Here is an 18,112-nt window from a genome sequence, read left to right on the forward strand (position 1 = left end):
GAGTTGGCTAGCATCACATGCAGGCCTGAGCAGGTGGGACAGGCAGATTATCCCTACCTTGAAGGTCATTAATGAGCCAACTGGATTTTACTGACAACCCAAATCTAAGTGGCGTGCCAGTTCTCCCAAAACGAACGCGACTTCCTGAAGTTTAGAATCGAAATCCTTAATACTGCTGCCTCACAACCTCTGCAATCCTTGTCCAGTATCCTCATCAATAGGCCATCACTGAACTGTTTGTGAAGGTAGGTACCAAATAAAGAAAATGTAGTGATTATGGAGTCACTGTGGCAGATGGTAAGAACAAAAGACATGAAAGACTCAACAAACATTGGGATGGTACAGACCACTGGTTCTTAAAGGGGAAACAAAATGCTCAGAATACCTCGACACTAATCTATCCTTTGATACCCTACAAAATGTTAGTTCTCTGTAGTTCTGTCAAAGTTGTCATTGGATTCTTGGTCACCTCCTTGAGCAAGGTCCTTCTTGCCCAGTTGTTCAGTTTGGTCGGACAGCCAGCTCTAGGAAGAGTCTGGGTATTTCCATATTCTTTCCATTTCCTAATAATGGAGCTCACTCTGCTCTTGGAAACTTTCAACACTGCAGAAGTTGTTTTATGCCCTTCCCCAGGTCTATTCCTCCTCACATTTCTATCTCGGAGTTCTACGGACAGTTCCTTGGACTTCGTGGTAGAGTTTCTGCTCTGACATTCACTGTCAACTGTGGGACCTCATATAGAAATGTGTGTTTCTTTCGGAATCATGTCCAATCAGTTGAATTGGCCACAGGTGGACTCCAATCAAGTTGTAGACATCTCAAGATGATCAAAGGAAATTAGATGCAGCAGAGCTCAATTTGGAGTGTCATTGCAAAGGGGTTGAATACTTATTGAGTCAAGACATTTCAGATTTCCATTTCTAATTACTTTGTAAAAAGATTCTCAAAAAAATTCCACTTTCACATTCTGGGGTATTATGTGTCGATCAAAAAAGTAAAGGGGTGTGAATACTTTTTGAAGACAGTGTAAATTGCTGCCATCTTACCATCCTGTTGACCCCACCATGGAACTCATACAAGCTGATGTACCTGAGTCTCTGCTGGCACTCTGCTCACTTGCTCTGATACCTCCTTAAACATCCTGGGATGGGCAAACGATGTTGTTGTGATTATTTTATTCATTTTCCCGACCTCGGAAGGTTGACAGGCTGAGTCAAACCCATGTGGTGTTAATTCAACAGCTGACAGGGGCTCAAACTCAGGACCTGAAGATCTTAAGCCAGCTACCTTAACCGTTAAATCAACACCAGGCTTTGAAGGAACTTGATGACCCTTTGATTAAGAGTGGGCTATACGGGGGTCAAAAATACTTTTATTGTTATTCTTCTTAGGTGACTAATATCCCTGGTGTTGGGCTAGTGGCTAGGGTGCCGGCTTAGGATGTCCAAGGATCCTGGGTTCGAATCCCGGTCGATTGCTGAATTAACGCCAGGGGGGTTGACTCAGCCTGTCATCCTTCCGAGGTCGGCTAATTGAGTACCAGTTCACTGGTAATTCCCTGTTTGTCGTTAAAGGCGGCAAAAAGGGTTGGCGTCAGGAAGGGCATCCGGCCGTAAAACATTGCTTCAAAAAGGGGACCGAAAAAACAACAACAACCACGGTCCCCGAAAAAGGCCAACCCCCGCTTTGCGGGGAAAAATGGCCTCTAAAGGTGGGTTTTTTTTTTTTTTTTTTTTTCTTAGGTGACAGTTTTTTGTATTCAATTTGACCTATCTCAACAAATAATGACAAAATTTTCGGCCTGGGGTCCAAGAAAAAAGTGTACAGGGCAAAAATTGTAGTGTCAAAAATAGACAATGTGAAATAAAAATAGACAATATAACTTATGTCTTAATAACAATATGATTACTCAACATCGAAAACATCAAAAATATGTCTTAACTCAAAACATACAGCAAAAATATGTCTTAGCTCAACATCTGAAGGTTTGACACTACTTCTAATTGCATAAATAGATTGCCTGACCCCATAAACATAGGGTTAGACACCACAACCAAGTAAAAAGACCCAGAAATGACAAATTATGGCTAAAAATGTGATTTTTCATGGAAAACGGTGGCCATTTTGGATTTTTGCCCCGCACACTGTTTTCTTGGACCCCAGGCCGAAAATTTTGTCATTTCATGTTGAGATAGGTCAAATGGAATACAAAAAAACTGTCACCTAAGCAATACAAAAAATGACCCATTTATAGCCCACTCTTACTTTGATAGAACCGAATGTTACTGTAGTGTATGTAATGACTTTTCAAATGATGTTGTGTAATAATTAATTGTGTTATTGTTCAAATTGAGACTTTTACTGGTATTTCCTGAAACTCTGTTAATTTAATTTGTTGCGAATTGAGAATATGTTCTCGCCTAGTTAATGAATCAACGACTACGCAAACATCGTCTTCGTAGTCTAACCAGATGAAGGGCAGTAGAGTGCCTCTACTAGATGATGATCATTTTCTCTCCCAGGTGTTTTCCAACCCCGACCGATACACCCACCGTGTTGCAGAGCTGTGAGTCTCATTCCTGCATCTAGCAGCTTTGTGATGGAGTCCTAATGACATCTGCTCTGAGAAATCCCGCTTCTTAAAAGGAAAACCTAAACCCCCAAAATAATAATAATTCAAAGCAAAAAAATTCAGATAATTAAAGAGAAAATGCCTTGTGAAGAGTAGATTGAGGGGTACATGGAGGTTATTTTGTGAATATAAATACAAGTCGAATTTTTTAAATGATGGTGAGGGAGAGGGTGATGGTGAGGAAGGGGATGATGGTGAGGGAGAGGGTGATGGTGAGGGCGGGGTGATGTTGAGGGAAAGGGTGATGGTGAGGAAGGGGATGATGGTGAGGGAGAGGATGATAGTGAGGGAGAGAGTGATGTTGAGGGAGAGGCTGATGGTGAGAGAGGAGTGAGGAAGGATGAGGGGTGAGGGAGAGGATGATGGTGAGGGAGGGGTGATGTTTAGGGACAGGATGATGGAGAGGGAGGGGTGAGGGAGAGGATGATGATGAGGGAGGAGGTGATGTTGATGGAGAGGGTGATGGTGAGGGAGAGGGTGATGTTGATGGAGACGGTGATGGTGAGAGAGAGGGTGATGGTGAGGGAGGGGTGATGTTGAGGGAAAGGGTGATGGTGAGGGAGGAGTGAGGGATGATGAGGGGTGACGGAGAGGCTGATGGTGAGGGAGGGGTGATGTTGAGGGAGAGGATGATGGAGAGGGAGGAGGGAGGGGTGAGGGATAGGATGATGGTGAGTGAGGAGTGATGGAGAGGGTGATGGTGAGGGAGGAGTGAGGGTGATGGTGAGGGAGGAGTGATGGAGAGGGAGGAGTGAGGGAGAGTGTGATGGTGAGGGAGGAGTGAGGAAGACGATGATGGTGAGGAGGATGAGGGACAGGATGATGGTGAGGGAGAGGGTGATGTTGAGGGAGGAGGTGATTGTGAGGTGGGGTGATGTTGAGGGAGGGGTAATGGTGAGGAAGAGGGAGCGAATGATGGTGAGGGAGGAGTGAGGGAGAGGCTGATGGTGAGGGAGGAGTGAGGGAGAGGGAGGAGTGAGGCAGAGGATGATGGTGAGGGAGAGGGTGATGTTGAGGGAGGAGGTGATTGCGAGGAGGGATGATGTTGAGGGAGGGGTAATGCTGAGGACCACAGTTTGAACATTAATAAAGATGAGCTATCAGCGAGGTGACAGATTTATTGATTAATTTTTATAAAAAGTGATTGATATTTGAAATTGTTGTCAGAAAGAGGATTGGAAACAGACAGTTAATAATTAAAGCACAGGAATGAGGTAAATACTGAGAGGTAGCAAAATTAAATAGGTAAAAATGGTTGGGATGAGCAGGTCGATAGGTGTGCAAGTACACCACATGACCAAAAGTATGTGGACACCTGAACATCACACATCTCATTTCAAAATCATCGGCATTAATATGGATTTGGTGTCCCCTTTGCTGCTATGACAGCCTCCACTCTTCTGGGAAGGCTTTCCATTAGATGTTGGAACATCGCTGCGGGGATTTGCTTCCATTCAGCCACAAGAGCATTAGTGAGGTTGCGCACTGATGTTTGGCGATTATGCCTGGCTCGCAGTCGGTGTTCCAATTCATCCCAAAGGTGTTCGATGGGGTTGAAGTCAGGGCTCTGTGCAGGCCAGTCAAGTTCTTCCACACCGATCACAACAAACCATTTCTCTATGGACCTCGCTTTGTGCACGGGGGCATTGTCATGCTGAAACAGGAAAGAGCCTTCCCGAAACTGTTGCCACAAAGATGGAAGCACACAATCCTCTAGAATGTCATTGTGTGCTGTAGCGTTAAGATTTCCCTTCACTGGAACTAAGGGGCCTAGCCCGAACCATGAAAAACAGCCCAGACCATTATAATTCCTCCTCCACCAAACTTTACAGTTGGCATTATGCATTTGGGCAGGTAGCATTCTCCTGGCATCCGCCAAACCCAGATTTGACCGTCGGACTGCCAGATGGTGAAGCGCGATGCATCACTCCAGAGAATGCGTTTCCACTGCTCCAGAGTCGAATGGCGGCGAGCTTTACACCACTCCAGCCGACGCTTGGCATTGCGCATGGTGATCTTAGGCTTGTGTGCGGCTGCTCAGCCATGGAAACCCATTTTATGAAGCTCCCGACTAACAGTTGTTGTGCTGACGCTGCTTCGGAGTGCTTCCAGAGGCAGTTTGGAACTCAGTAGTGAGTGTTGCAACCGAGGACAGACGATGTTTATGTGGTTCAGCACTCGGCATTCCCGCTCTGTGAGCTTGTGTGCCTACCACTTCGTGGCTGAGCTGATGTTGCTCCAAGACGTTTCCACTTCACAATAACAGCATTTACAGTTGACCGGGGCAGCTCGAGCAGGGCAGAAATTTGCTGAACTGACTTGTTGGAAAGGTGGCATCCTATGATGGTGCCACGTTTAAATTCACTGAGCTCTTCAGTTCGACCCATTCTACTGCTAATGTTTGTCTATGGAGATTGCATGGCTGTATGCTTCATTATATGTACCTGTCAGCAATGGGTGTGGCTGAAATAGCCGAATCCACTAATTAGAAGGGGTGTCCACATACTTTTGTTCATGTAGTGTATTTGTGCTGGGCCATGCCTGATACCTGTGCATATCTTCCTTCATGCTGAGGCCTCTATCCCTCCAATCAGCTTGGCCCCTACCCTTCATCTAATGTGTGCCCATCTGCACATCGTGTGCCAACTTTCTACACAGGTGCAGTGTACGATTCCAACATACATACATAGTACATACCCTCGAGGACATAAACACAGGAACCATGGCTGCCCTCAGAGATTATGGTGGATTCTTTAGGAAACAGAGCTGGTTTCATGAAGTCAACAACATCTGACACCTGTTCTGGTTCCAGGTGACCCAAGAAATCATTATCCAGGATAGCAGCTTTGATTAGCTGGCGGGAACTGCAGGGAAAAGAAAGAAAGGCAGATAAAGTGATCTTACACCTCTGAAATTAGCAAGAGGTAATCTATCTATTACGTACACAACATGGTGCAGTATTGGACCTCGGCATCATTCCATCATTCTATCATTCAATCACTCCATCATTCGATCATTCCATCATTCCATCATTCCATCATTGCATCATTCCATCATTCTATCACTCCATCACTCCATCACTCCATCACTCCATCACTCCATCACTCCATCATTCCATCACTCCATCATTCCATCACTCCATCATTCCATCACTCCATCATTCCATCACTCCATCACTCCATCATTCCATCACTATCATTCCATCATTCCATCACTCCATCATTCCATCTCTCCATCATTCCATTATTCCATCATTCCATCACTGCGTCATTCCATCACTCCATCACTCCATCATTCCATCACTCCATCATTCCATCACTCCATCATTCCATCACTCCATCATTCCATCACTCTATCATTCCATCACTCCATCATTCCATCTCTCCATCACTCTATCATTCCATCACTCCATCACTCCATCACTCCATCATTCCATCACTCCATCACTCCATCATTCCATCATTCCATCACTCCATCATTCCATCACTCCATCACTCCATCATTCCATCATTCCATCATTCCATCACTCCATCACTCCATCACTCCATCACTCCATCACTCCATCATTCCATCACTCCATCATTCCATCATTCCATCATTCCATCACTCCATCATTCCATCATTCCATCATTCCATCACTCCATCATTCCATCACTCCATCACTCCATCACTCCATCACTCCATCATTCCATCACTCCATCATTCCATCACTCCATCATTCCATCACTCCATCACTCCATCACTCCATCATTCCATCATTCCATCACTCCATCACTCCATCATTCCATCATTCCATCACTCCATCACTCCATCATTCCATCATTCCATCACTCCATCATTCCATCATTCCATCACTCCATCATTCCATAATTCCATCACTCCATCATTCGATCACTCCATCATTCCATCACTCCATCATTCCATCATTCCATCACTCCATCATTCCATCTCTCCATCATTCCATTATTCCATCATTCCATCACTGCGTCATTCCATCACTCCATCACTCCATCATTCCATCACTCCATCACTCCATCATTCCATCACTCCATCATTCCATCACTCCATCATTCCATCACTCTATCATTCCATCACTCCATCATTCCATCTCTCCATCACTCTATCATTCCATCACTCCATCATTCCATCATTCCATCACTCCATCACTCCATCATTCCATCATTCCATCACTCCATCACTCCATCATTCCATCACTCCATCACTCCATCATTCCATCATTCCATTACTCCATCATTCCATCATTCCATCACTCCATTATTCCATCACTCCATCACTCCATCATTCCATCACTCCATCATTCCATCACTCCATCATTCCATCACTCCATCACTCCATCATTCCATCACTCCATCATTCCATCACTCCATCATTCCATCACTCCATCATTCCATCACTCCATCACTCCATCACTCCATCATTCCATCACTCCATCATTCCATCATTCCATCATTCCATCACTCCATCATTCCATCATTCCATCACTCCATCACTCCATCACTCCATCATTCCATCATTCCATCACTCCATCACTCCATCATTCCATCACTCCATCACTCCATCATTCCATCATTCCATCACTCCATCATTCCATCATTCCATCACTCCATCATTCCATAATTCCATCACTCCATCATTCGATCACTCCATCATTCCATCACTCCATCATTCCATCATTTCATCACTCCATCATTCCATCATTCCATCACTCCATCATTCCATCATTCCATCACTCCATCATTCCATAATTCCATCACTCCATCATTCGATCACTCCATCATTCCATCATTCCATCACTCCATCATTTCATCACTCCATCATTCCATCATTCCATCACTCCATCACTCCATCACTCCATCATTCCATCATTCCATCATTCCATCACTCCATCATTCGATCACTCCATCATTCCATCACTCCATCATTCCATCATTTCATCACTCCATCATTCCATCATTCCATCACTCCATCATTCCATCATTCCATCACTCCATCATTCCATAATTCCATCACTCCATCATTCGATCACTCCATCATTCCATCATTCCATCACTCCATCATTCCATCACTCCATCATTCCATCATTCCATCACTCCATCACTCCATCACTCCATCACTCATCCACTCTGAGTGATTAGAGCGTCCACTCTGGGTCTGGCAGGTCGATGGTTCGAATCCCGGCCGAGTCATAGCAAAGACTTAAAAAACGTGCTGCTTCCTTGCTTGATGCTCGGCATTTAAAAGGATGCACAATCAACTCTGGGCAGGCAATGGCAAACCACCCGTTGTCAAGCTTGCCAAGAAACTGCTTCGGCAGCACGGATGCTCTGTAAAGAGTACGGTACATCATCAATGTCAACTACAGGTAAAAAAAAATATCTGTCGTTGTGCTCCATCTTGAGAACTCTGTGAATGTTGTTCTTGTCTAAGTGTGTCAAAGGTTAAATAAACACTTGGATTTCACGAGTGATTACAAACAACTTCAACTGCAAAAGGAAGCCATTTGGCTCATGATGCTTGCGCAATACCTCCAGATACCAATCCAATTGAATTTTTTTTAAATTCAAAATTGATTGTTTTTAATCTTAAATGATATAACTGAAGGTTTGTTTCTTTAACACTTTTTAAAAGCCTGAAAGGAAATGAAGACACAATGTATAGGGGAAATGGTAATTGTAATAAGAAGTGGGATGGTGGTGGTATGCAGGGGGTACTTGTCTAATAGCATGCGATGTCCAAAGTGTGTGGGGGTGTGTGTGTTTGTGTGTTTGTGCGTGGTTTGTGTATGTGTATGTGTGTGTTTGTGTATGTGTGTGTGTGTGTGTGTGTGTTTGTGTATGTGTGTGTTTGTGTATGTATGTGTGTGTGTGTGTGTGTGTGTGTGTGTGTGTGTGCGTGTGTGTGTATGTGCGTGTGTGTGTGTGTATGTGTGTGTGTGTTTGTGTGTGTGTGTGTGTGTGTGTGTTTGTGTGTGTGTGTGTGTTTGTGAGTGTGTGTGTGTTTGTGTGTGTGGTTTAAAAATAAACAAAGGCTATATTTAATTTAAACAAAATCTTAAAAGCAGGGGGATGGTCAAGGATGGGGGGGATTTTAAAAAACGGTTAAACTCCTGTATATCAATGATTTGGATTTGTACTTAGTCCTGGTATGCTGAGCACACAAACCCTTCCCTCCCACACCCCCATCCCCATCCCTTGCACAGACAAGTTCAACAACCCCTTCCCTTTCTCCCTCCATGCATACATAATGAATAAATAACCTCAAATTTTTGCTCCCAAATGGGAGCTTTATAATGGCAGAGACTGTATGTGGAGGAACAAAACAGTTGGGGTGAAAGGGTCAACTTGTGGGGTTGGGTGGGGGATGCTTGTTTAGGGCAGGAATATGGAACTTATTCATGTTGCTGGTGATAGCTCGCCCCCTCTTCATGATGGACACCGTCGGGGCTTTGACATCCACCAACTAATGGTAGAAGACGGGATACCCAGTTCATCGTTGCACATTGATGCCTCGGCCTGCCTGTGATACACCGCGATAAGGATTTATACCTGGGTGGGGATTCAAACCCAGCAGACAGCTTTGAGGTGAGGGCGCGTACGTACGCTGTACCTGTAGGCCCTCCTGCCAGCCCGAGCTTAACCTGTTATTCTATCAAATTGTCTCCTTCATTTTATACCTCAATGGATGGAAGATATGCGCAAACTGCATGCTAAATCACCAAATGTACATTAATATCAGATAATCCCATAACGGGGAAAGGGAGGCACACTCATGTGTAAAAATGGTGTGTGAGTGAGCAGTTTTCCAGGAGAAAGTAGCACTCAGCATGAACAATGAGGGATTTAAGAGAGTGCAATTAGCATCCATGAAACCTCAGATGTCCGTGTCGCACTGTGGCAGCCGCAGTGTGATATCGACATCTGAGGTAAGGAGAGGACATGTGGGGATATCACATGTACCAATCACCATCATCGAAGTGTTTAGAATGTTTCCCTATTTCCTTTCATACATTTAATTTTAATAGCACTTCTAGCCTGGGCGAGAGGGCACAGAGTGAGCAGGCCTTTACAGGGCGAGCAAACCAAATCATGGTTACCTTTGTCACTTCCAAACAATACATTCCATCTGCCACTTCCTGGCCCATTCCCAGAGGTAACAAAAGTTTGCCCTTCATACCTTAAATACCTTGACTTCATAGCTTCAGGTCTTTTGAAACGTTCGATATGTTCCTGCGCATTACTACTACATCAAAATCGTTAAATGAATTACGAAAAGCATGAAATGTAGTAATGACTCCCAAACGAGTGCAGGAGTAAAACAACAATAGCACTCAGGAGAGCACATACCTCCACCAGTTTGAACAGTTTATGTTTTTTTATCCCACTGATGGGCCGGATCTGGATCCAGATCTGAACCCAAATCTAACCAGCTTGTTCTTGCCGCCTACCAACTCATCCACCAAGTTTCGTCTGAATCCACAGATAACTTTTTGAAATATCGTGCTGTATATCATTTTTGGACCCATGTCTCAATGGTGAATAATCACTTAAAAAAACAAAAAAAATAATTCTCGTATCGACATTCGGATCTTCAAAATCAAGTCATTTTGTCCTCGTCATACACCCAACCTGTCCGACAAATTTCGTCCCGATCCATCCACAACTTTTTGAGATATCATGTTCACAAACAAACAAACAAGGACACGAGCAAAATGTTGTGCATAACACGATACTTGCGAAATCCCTAAAATGAGTTTTTGACCTTTGGCCTATGTTGACCTTTTTGCCAATGTTGACCTCAAAAATAATTGGTGGTTGAATTCAGTAATCTGATATGCAAATCATCTTCAAATTTTAAGTCAATCAGATGAAAATTCACGATATTAGAAATTTGGCCTATGTTGATCTTTTGTCTTATGTTGACCTCAAAAATAATTGGTGGTTGAATTAAGTGACCAGATATGCAAATCCTGTTCAAATTTCAAGTCAATCGGATGGAAATTGAGGATTTTAGAAACTTCACCTTAGCTGTTGACCTTTGGGCTCTGCTGACCTTAAAAATAATTGGTTGTTGGATTTATTAATCTGATATGCAAATCCTCTTGAAATTTCAAGTTAATTCGATGAAAATTAAGGACTTTAGAAATTCCACCTTAAGATGTTGACCTTTGGCCTACGTTGACATTTTGGCCAAAATTGACTGCAAAAATAATTGGTGGTTGAATTTAGTGACGTCATATCAAATCCTCTTCAAATTTCAAGTCAATCGGATGAAAATCGAGGACTAGAAATTTGACAATGTTTTGACAAAATTTGACAACCTTTGGCCGATGTTGACTTTTTTGCCTTTTGACCTCAAAATCAACACGTTTCTTCCCTATGACCAACTCCACCATTTGGTGAAGTTTCATAAAGATCGTTTTAAAATTGTGACCTGTAGGCGACTGACATTCAGCCAAACAAACAAACACAGAATAACGCATAAGACCAACTAATATACTGAACTTGAAAAATCTTTCATTTTTGCAAGTAACAAACAAACAAAAATCACTCATAGAGCGACACTTGGCAAAAGAGAACAAAGAAGAATAGCACCCATAGAGCATCCTTTTGACCTCACAAATAATTGGTGGTTGAATTCAGTTTGCTGATATGAAAATCCAATTCAAATTTCAAGTGAATCGGATGAAAATTTAGGATTTTAGAAATCTGAAATTGTTGTTGACCTTTGGCCTATGCTGATCTCAAAAATTGTTGGTGGTTGAATTCAGTTTGCTGAAATGAAAATCCAATTCAAATTTCAAGTGAATCGGATGAAAATTGAAGATTTTAGAAATTTGAAAAATTGTTGTTGACCTTTGGCCTATGTTGCTCTTTTTGCCTATGGTGATCTCAAAAATAGTTGGTGGTTGAATTCAGTTTGTTGATATGTAAATCCTATTCAAATTTCAAGTGAATCGGATGAAAATTTAGGATTTTAGAAATCTGAAATTGTTGTTGACCTTTGGCCTATGTTGACCTTTTGGCCGATGCTGATCTCAAAAATTGTTGGTGGTTGAATTGAGTTAGCTGAAATGAAAATCCCATTCAAATTTAAAGTCAATCGGATGAAAATTGAGGATTTTAGAAATCTGAAATTGTTGTTGACCTTTGGCCTATGCTGATCTCAAAAATAGTTGGTGGTTGAATTCAGTTTGCTGATATGTAAATCCTATTCAAATTTCAAGTGAATCGGATGAAAATTGAGGATTTTAGAAATCTGAAATTGTTGTTGACCTTTGGCCTATGTTGACCTTTTGGCCTATGCTGATCTCAAAAATAGTTGGTGGTTGAATTGGGTTAGCTGAAATGAAAATCATATTCAAATTTCAAGTCAATTGGATGAAAATTGAGGATTTTAGAAATTCAAAAAAAAGTGGTTGACCTTTGGCCTATGTTGACCTTTTGACCATTTCAACTCAAAAATATATAGGATTTTGTCGGACCACGAACTCTGCCATCTGGTGAAGTTTCGTTAAGATCGGTTTAAAATTGTGACCTGTAGGCAAGTATAATTGAGCGGACAGACAAACTCACACACAAACAAACACAAACACACAAACCGGAGTGATCAACATACTTGCAATTTTTTTTTTTTTTGCCAATTACAAACAGACAGACAGACAGACAGACAGAGGTGAAAACATAATCTCCGCCCACCTTCGGTTATGGAGTTAATGAAAGTGCTTCGTTATTAGACAAGCCGTTTGGATTGCTTCCGCTACAATCTACAACCGATACTCTTTTTCCATATTCCCGTCACTATACTTCCATTGCCTCTCTGTTTATCGATCGCAAAAGATGGCTAATGGATAAATTTTAATAATAAATGAGAGACAAAGAGAGCGGGGAGAGTGGGGAGCGAGAACTGCATGCGGGGATCGGGAGGATGAGCGGAATAGAGAAGAGAAAGGAAACGCCGACAAAGGAAAGATTGGGAAAAGTGTTTTGTCGGTGTTGATGAGGGAAATACAAAAGGATGGGGAGAAGCCTTGTTTCGCCTCAATGTGATAACCTAATATCTCAGTTGTGGCTGCAGATGGAAAAAATATTTTTGGGAAAAAAAATATCAAAAACGTGTGAACTACATTCTTGAACTTTTCAAACAAGTGCTGTATGTATAAATACACTGAAAACTATAACTGCCTTCGCTAGAGTGTATTCCTCCGCCAGTCTGAACACTTTACGCTTTGTATCCACTGATTGGCCCGATCTGGATCCGGATCTTCACCAAAATCGAATCAATTCGTCCTTATCCTACACCCAACTCGTCCACCAATTTTTGTCCGAATCCTCAACAACTTTTTGCGAAATCCTGCTGACAAACAGACAGACAAACAGACAGACAAACAGACAGACAAACAGACAGACGGGATTGAAAACATAACCTTCGTTGGTGGAGGTAATACAAGTTGTGTACTTTAAAAAAAATTCGGTGTGTCTTGGATGTGTGTGAATATCTTGTCCTCAGAACCAATTTGAACGCCTCTCGTAATAACAATGATATATGATAAGTATATACAATGCACCCAATTGGTGAATATCGGAGCGGCACAAGCTGCGTCTTGGAAGGAATACATTGAGAGGTTTGCAATTGCCTTCTGAAAATATAACATGATATAATTTATATAACATTTATATTATAAATATAACATTTATATTATAAATGAGGTATAAAGGTATAAAGGACTGATGGAGAGGTATAAAGGTATAAAGGACTGATGGAGAGGTATAAAGGTATAAAGGACTGATGGAGAGGTATAAAGGACTGGAGAGAGACATAATGAAGTGAACAAATGGGTTTGTAATTATTTATATGTAAGCGTACGTACACACACCGACGGACACACACACACACACACACACACACACACACACACACACACACACACCGACGGACACACACACACACACACACACACACACACACACACCGACGGACACACACCGACGGACACACACACACACACACACACACACACACACACACACACACACACACACACACACACACACACACACACCTTCCTCACCTCTCCCCTTTTGCGTATATTTCCCCACGTTCCCCACCTCGCTCTCCCTCCGGCTCTCCAGAGATGCCTGCTGCTCTTTGGCGCCTCTCCACTATCCGCTCTCCTTCCTCATCTGTCTGCCGCTGTCCTTCCCTCTCCACGGCAGACAGAGAGAGGCAACCGGCGCTCTTCACGGAACGCCATTTGTCAAGGCGAGAACGTAGTTCGTCCAGTTGGGCTTCCCGGGCTGCCAAGGTTGACCCCAGCTGGACCACCTCGTCTTCTCTGACCGCAAGTGCTAACCTGAGGTCGTCCAGCTGGTCCTCTTGGGCCGCAAGAGACACCCGAAGCATCGCCACCTCGGCACGTGATTTGGCCAATGCAACGGCCAATTCGGAAATGGGGTCAGGTTCCGCCATGGTCTTCAGATCTGTGAGCAAAGCATGGAGGGAAAAGCGGTGCAAAAGGGCCAGTGCGGAGGAGTGGAGAAGTGTGAGAAGGAGTGAGAGGTTTGATAGGGAGGGAAAGGTTTGGGGAGACAGACCTGAGTGGCGGATGAAGTGAGGTGGCCAAAGAGGGGTGGGGAGGGGTAGAGAAACATTTGCTGCAGACAGACAGAGGTTTTTCATTGCTGCAGACATTTTTGCACATTATGAGCACAACCAGGTTTGGGTAAAGAAAATTCTCTCTGGTTTCTGGTTTGAAAGAATTAATTAATTAATTTAAAACTCATCCGAGGCTCGTGGAGAAGCAAATGGACATACATAACATATGCAGCACAGAACTTATCAACACCCAAACAGTTAGCGATCTGTAAACTAGGTTTAGACACTGGCAGACACCCTTGGGCACAAAGACAGAGAGCGTTGCACTCACAGCGCTGGGAGCGGAGGGCTGGTGAAGTGACGTCATGGGGGGGACGGGAGACCCACGGAGTCACGGACAGTGAGGACGCGGGAGCGGGACAAGCAGGACTGCGAGTGGGTATTAGGAGAAGGATAATATAAATATCGAGGCGGGAAAGGCGTGGGAGGAGGTACACGTGTTGACGACCATTATGCCGATTTACATCAGACCGCAGTCACTGTCACGGTTGGTCAATGCAGTGAGTCTGAGAGGGTCGTGCACCTCTCACTGGGAGACGAGGCAACAAGAAATGGGGAAAATGTTTCAAAAGTTTCTTCATAATGTGTTAAGGCAGAAAAATGGGTCTGCAGGAGAAGCTAACTGTTGGAAATTCAACAGATCCATTGTGGAGCCATCCATTTATTACATACGCATGGGTGGGAGGACCATGCAGGGCAGGAATTTTAAATTCTACGCTTTTCTATAAGTGTGCGACCAGTACTGAGGATAATCCAATAGGCCTACACGAACCAATCCTTAACACACCTTCAACCTAAGGGCATTGGAGAATCTTCTTCTTTCCATTACAACCTAAGGCTGCGGGCGCCCTCTGTAGGTTCGGGCATGAATTTGTTCAGGGTGCCTGCGATAACTCACCTACTCTTCCATGAAGGACATGGTAAGATATTTAAACATCCACCTACTAATGCCGACAGATGGGACACCAGTTTAACGTACATCCGAGAGACGGCACACAGATTGCCGAATCGCCCTCCCTGTGAAACACAGATAACAGTTTATAGCTCGGTCGGGATTTGAACCCAGGCTCGACAGCTTATAGGCGAGTGTACCTCGAGGCCATCCTGCCAGCCAAAGTGGTACCTCAGTGGCAGCAACCTCCATCTGAAACTTAAACGTGTAAATAAGATTTATATACAACTGTGGACTGTGGTTAAAGACTACTTATGTGTCAATCTCCCGTCTTTTGCAAAATGGGGGCCCACACATTTATTTGGTGCCAGGCCCACAAAAGGTTCATCCCGACAACAGAGGCTGCAGGTTTGCAAGAACAACTGGGTGAGGAGGATTGCAAGAGTGAAGAGGGTGGATAGAAGGAGAATGGATGAACTGCCGACTGGAATGGGCTGGATACTTGGTGCGGATGGGGGAAGAGAATGGCAAAGAGAGCGGATCGGTTTTTTTTGTATACAAGATCGAGGCTCGTGTAAGAGCTAACATTGATCACAAAAATTCAAACTGACACATAAAACATATTGTTGTGGATATGAGGATTGTGTTTTTTAAAATTGTTTTATTCTGGACCCTCCTGCCTCCAGTCTGTGTATAAAGGTCAAAGGTCGTTCCGTAGTTATTTCATAAGCACCCACGTAGCCAATAAAAGATTTCCTCCTTGTTGACAGTTATTTCCTTATTCTGTGTAGTAGGCTAAGGATTTGTTTTCCATTAATTGACACTCCATTGCACCGAATTCAAATAGATAGATCCCCTTTCATTTTCAATTAATAAAGCCGCAATTGCCAACTGCATTCACCGAGACTCCATTAGCCACGAGGTAGGCTCGGAGAAGAAGGGGGAGGAGCTGCCGAATCCTGGGCGTGCCCGCCCATCGTCATCAAGGGTGGAGCCAGAGGGCCGTGCCGACCAATCAGGGCCGAGGCGAGCTCACCGATGGGCGTGTTTTAGAGGCCGGCGGCTTGATTTGCCCGCGGCGTTATAAAAAGCGCGCGCGGCCGCGGAAGCCGTTGACAGAAGCGCGGGGGAAGCCTTTGACACAAGTGCGCAGGAGTGATGAGAAGGAAGCCTCTGAGAGAAGTGCGCAGGAGTGATGAAAAGGAGTCCTGAGAAAGCACACGACGTCCCCACGGCAGCAGTTTGAACCACCGGAGCTTGAACCACAGGAGTTTGAACCACAGCAGCTTGAACCACCGGAGCTTGAACCACAGCAGCTTTGAATCCTTCGCAGCTTTGACCGCCGCAGCTTGAGCATTGACGGCAGGTTGCTGTTGAGGAAGGGTGGCGGCTGCTCCCTCCCGGCCCGGCCGTCCTCTGGTCCGAGCTGAACCTTCCTCCCGGTCCAGCCAATCATTCCTGCCTCCATTCCCCATTCGTGTGAGTCCGTCTTTGTTTGTTCTGTCCTGGGTTAAGTAAGACTGAATAGGTAAGCTAAGTTTCACTGTGTCCTTCTGGTCCGTCCCTCTGTCTGTCTTTATTTTATTATCCTTCCTTCTCCTTGGTTACTTTTGGTTGTAAATACAAATAAATTATATTCGTATTCCCTACTTCTGTCTTCCTCTTCTTCACATCCGTGTCACCTTTGTCTTTTCCCCATTGAATATCTGTGGCACGATTTGGCCCACGCTTAAGGAATCGGGTCTTAGTCATTGTAAAAACGGTTCGGGCCGCGGCGCCATCCGCTCGGCAAACTAACATCTTATCCGCGGTCCGTAACAATTGGTGCCAGGAGTGGGATTCGGACCTGAAGCGCGAATAGCGTGCTCAAAATTACGGGTGGCCCAGAAAAATTTTGTTTTATTTAAAATCTTAAATTTGGAAGTCGTGCCATGGAAAGTCAAGGCTGCGGGATGCCGGTGGGGGAACTAGAAGAGGGGTTAGGGGTAACCCAGGACCAGAGGGAAGAAATGGAGAGAAATGATAATGTGGTTGAGGAGGTGTCAGGTGCACAAAATGGCGCCCTCGCACACGTGAATGCAGCGGCACCAAATTTAGCGGCGCCCGTGACCGTAGCAGCACTGGTGGATTCGAACCTTTTTTTGCTACAAATGGGGGCCCTTATGGACAAAATGGGTGAGCGAATGAGGGACGAAGCGAGGGCTAATAGTGAGCGATTGGAGGGCCAAATGGGAGCAATAAGGGACGAAGCGAGGGCTGATAGTGAGCGATTGGAGGGCCAAATGGGAGCAATAAGGGACGAAGCGAGGGCTGATAGTGAGCGATTGAGGGGCCAAATGGGAGCAATGAGGGACGAAGCGAGGGGTACCGGTGAAGGGTTAGACAATAATTTTAAGGGGTTGGACAATAAATTTGAGGGGTTAGACAACGGGATAAAAGAGGTAAAGAATGGGTTAACGGGGCTAGAAGATAAGATGGAAGGCAAATTGCGGGAAATAGGGGAGCAATCCGCCCGGGAAATCAAACGGATGGGGAAACAGATAGAGGAGGTGAAAATCGGGTTGGAAGGTAAACTGGATGCTCAGAGGGATGAATTGGGACAGATGAGGGCGGCATCTACTAAAGAGATGGAGGAAATGGGGGAGGAAATACGACGAGGTGTAAGCGAGGAGGTCTCGGGGGTACGCGAGGAGGTCTCGGGGGTACGCGAGGAGGTCTCGGGGGTACGCGAGGAGGTAAAGCGAGGTGAGAAGCGTATGGAGAAAGAGGTGAGGAATAATACGGCTAGGTTACAGGGGGGCATAGAGGGTCTGACGAGGGGAGTAGAACAGCTGACAGTGGGACAAAAAGAACTAGTGGATCAAGTAGAGAAGAACACTGCGGTACTAGGAGGGTTGAAAGCGACACAAAACGAC

General features: G+C 44.5%; 1 protein-coding gene across 2 annotated transcripts in view; it reads right to left on the reverse strand.

The window, feature by feature from the left end:
- Nucleotides 1–14,650, reverse strand: part of LOC137437031 (cGMP-dependent protein kinase 1) — a 128,376-nt gene extending 113,726 nt beyond the window's left edge. The window contains exons 1-3 of one of the 2 annotated variants that reach the window (XM_068131345.2): nucleotides 14,577–14,650; nucleotides 13,722–14,130; nucleotides 5,330–5,496 (exon numbers count right to left, since the gene is read on the reverse strand). In XM_068131345.2, the coding sequence (XP_067987446.1) occupies nucleotides 5,330–5,496; nucleotides 13,722–14,119 (565 nt within the window). In that variant the 5' untranslated portion in view covers nucleotides 14,120–14,130; nucleotides 14,577–14,650. Of the gene's footprint in view, nucleotides 1–5,329; nucleotides 5,497–13,721; nucleotides 14,464–14,576 lie in introns of those variants that run through there. The other variant, XM_068131343.2, reaches the window with a different exon arrangement.
- Between the last annotated feature and the right edge of the window lie 3,462 nt (nucleotides 14,651–18,112).

Source organism: Myxine glutinosa, chromosome 11 (assembly GCF_964187855.1).
Source record: "Myxine glutinosa chromosome 11, kmMyxGlut1.1, whole genome shotgun sequence".
Lineage (NCBI taxonomy): Eukaryota > Metazoa > Chordata > Myxini > Myxiniformes > Myxinidae > Myxine > Myxine glutinosa.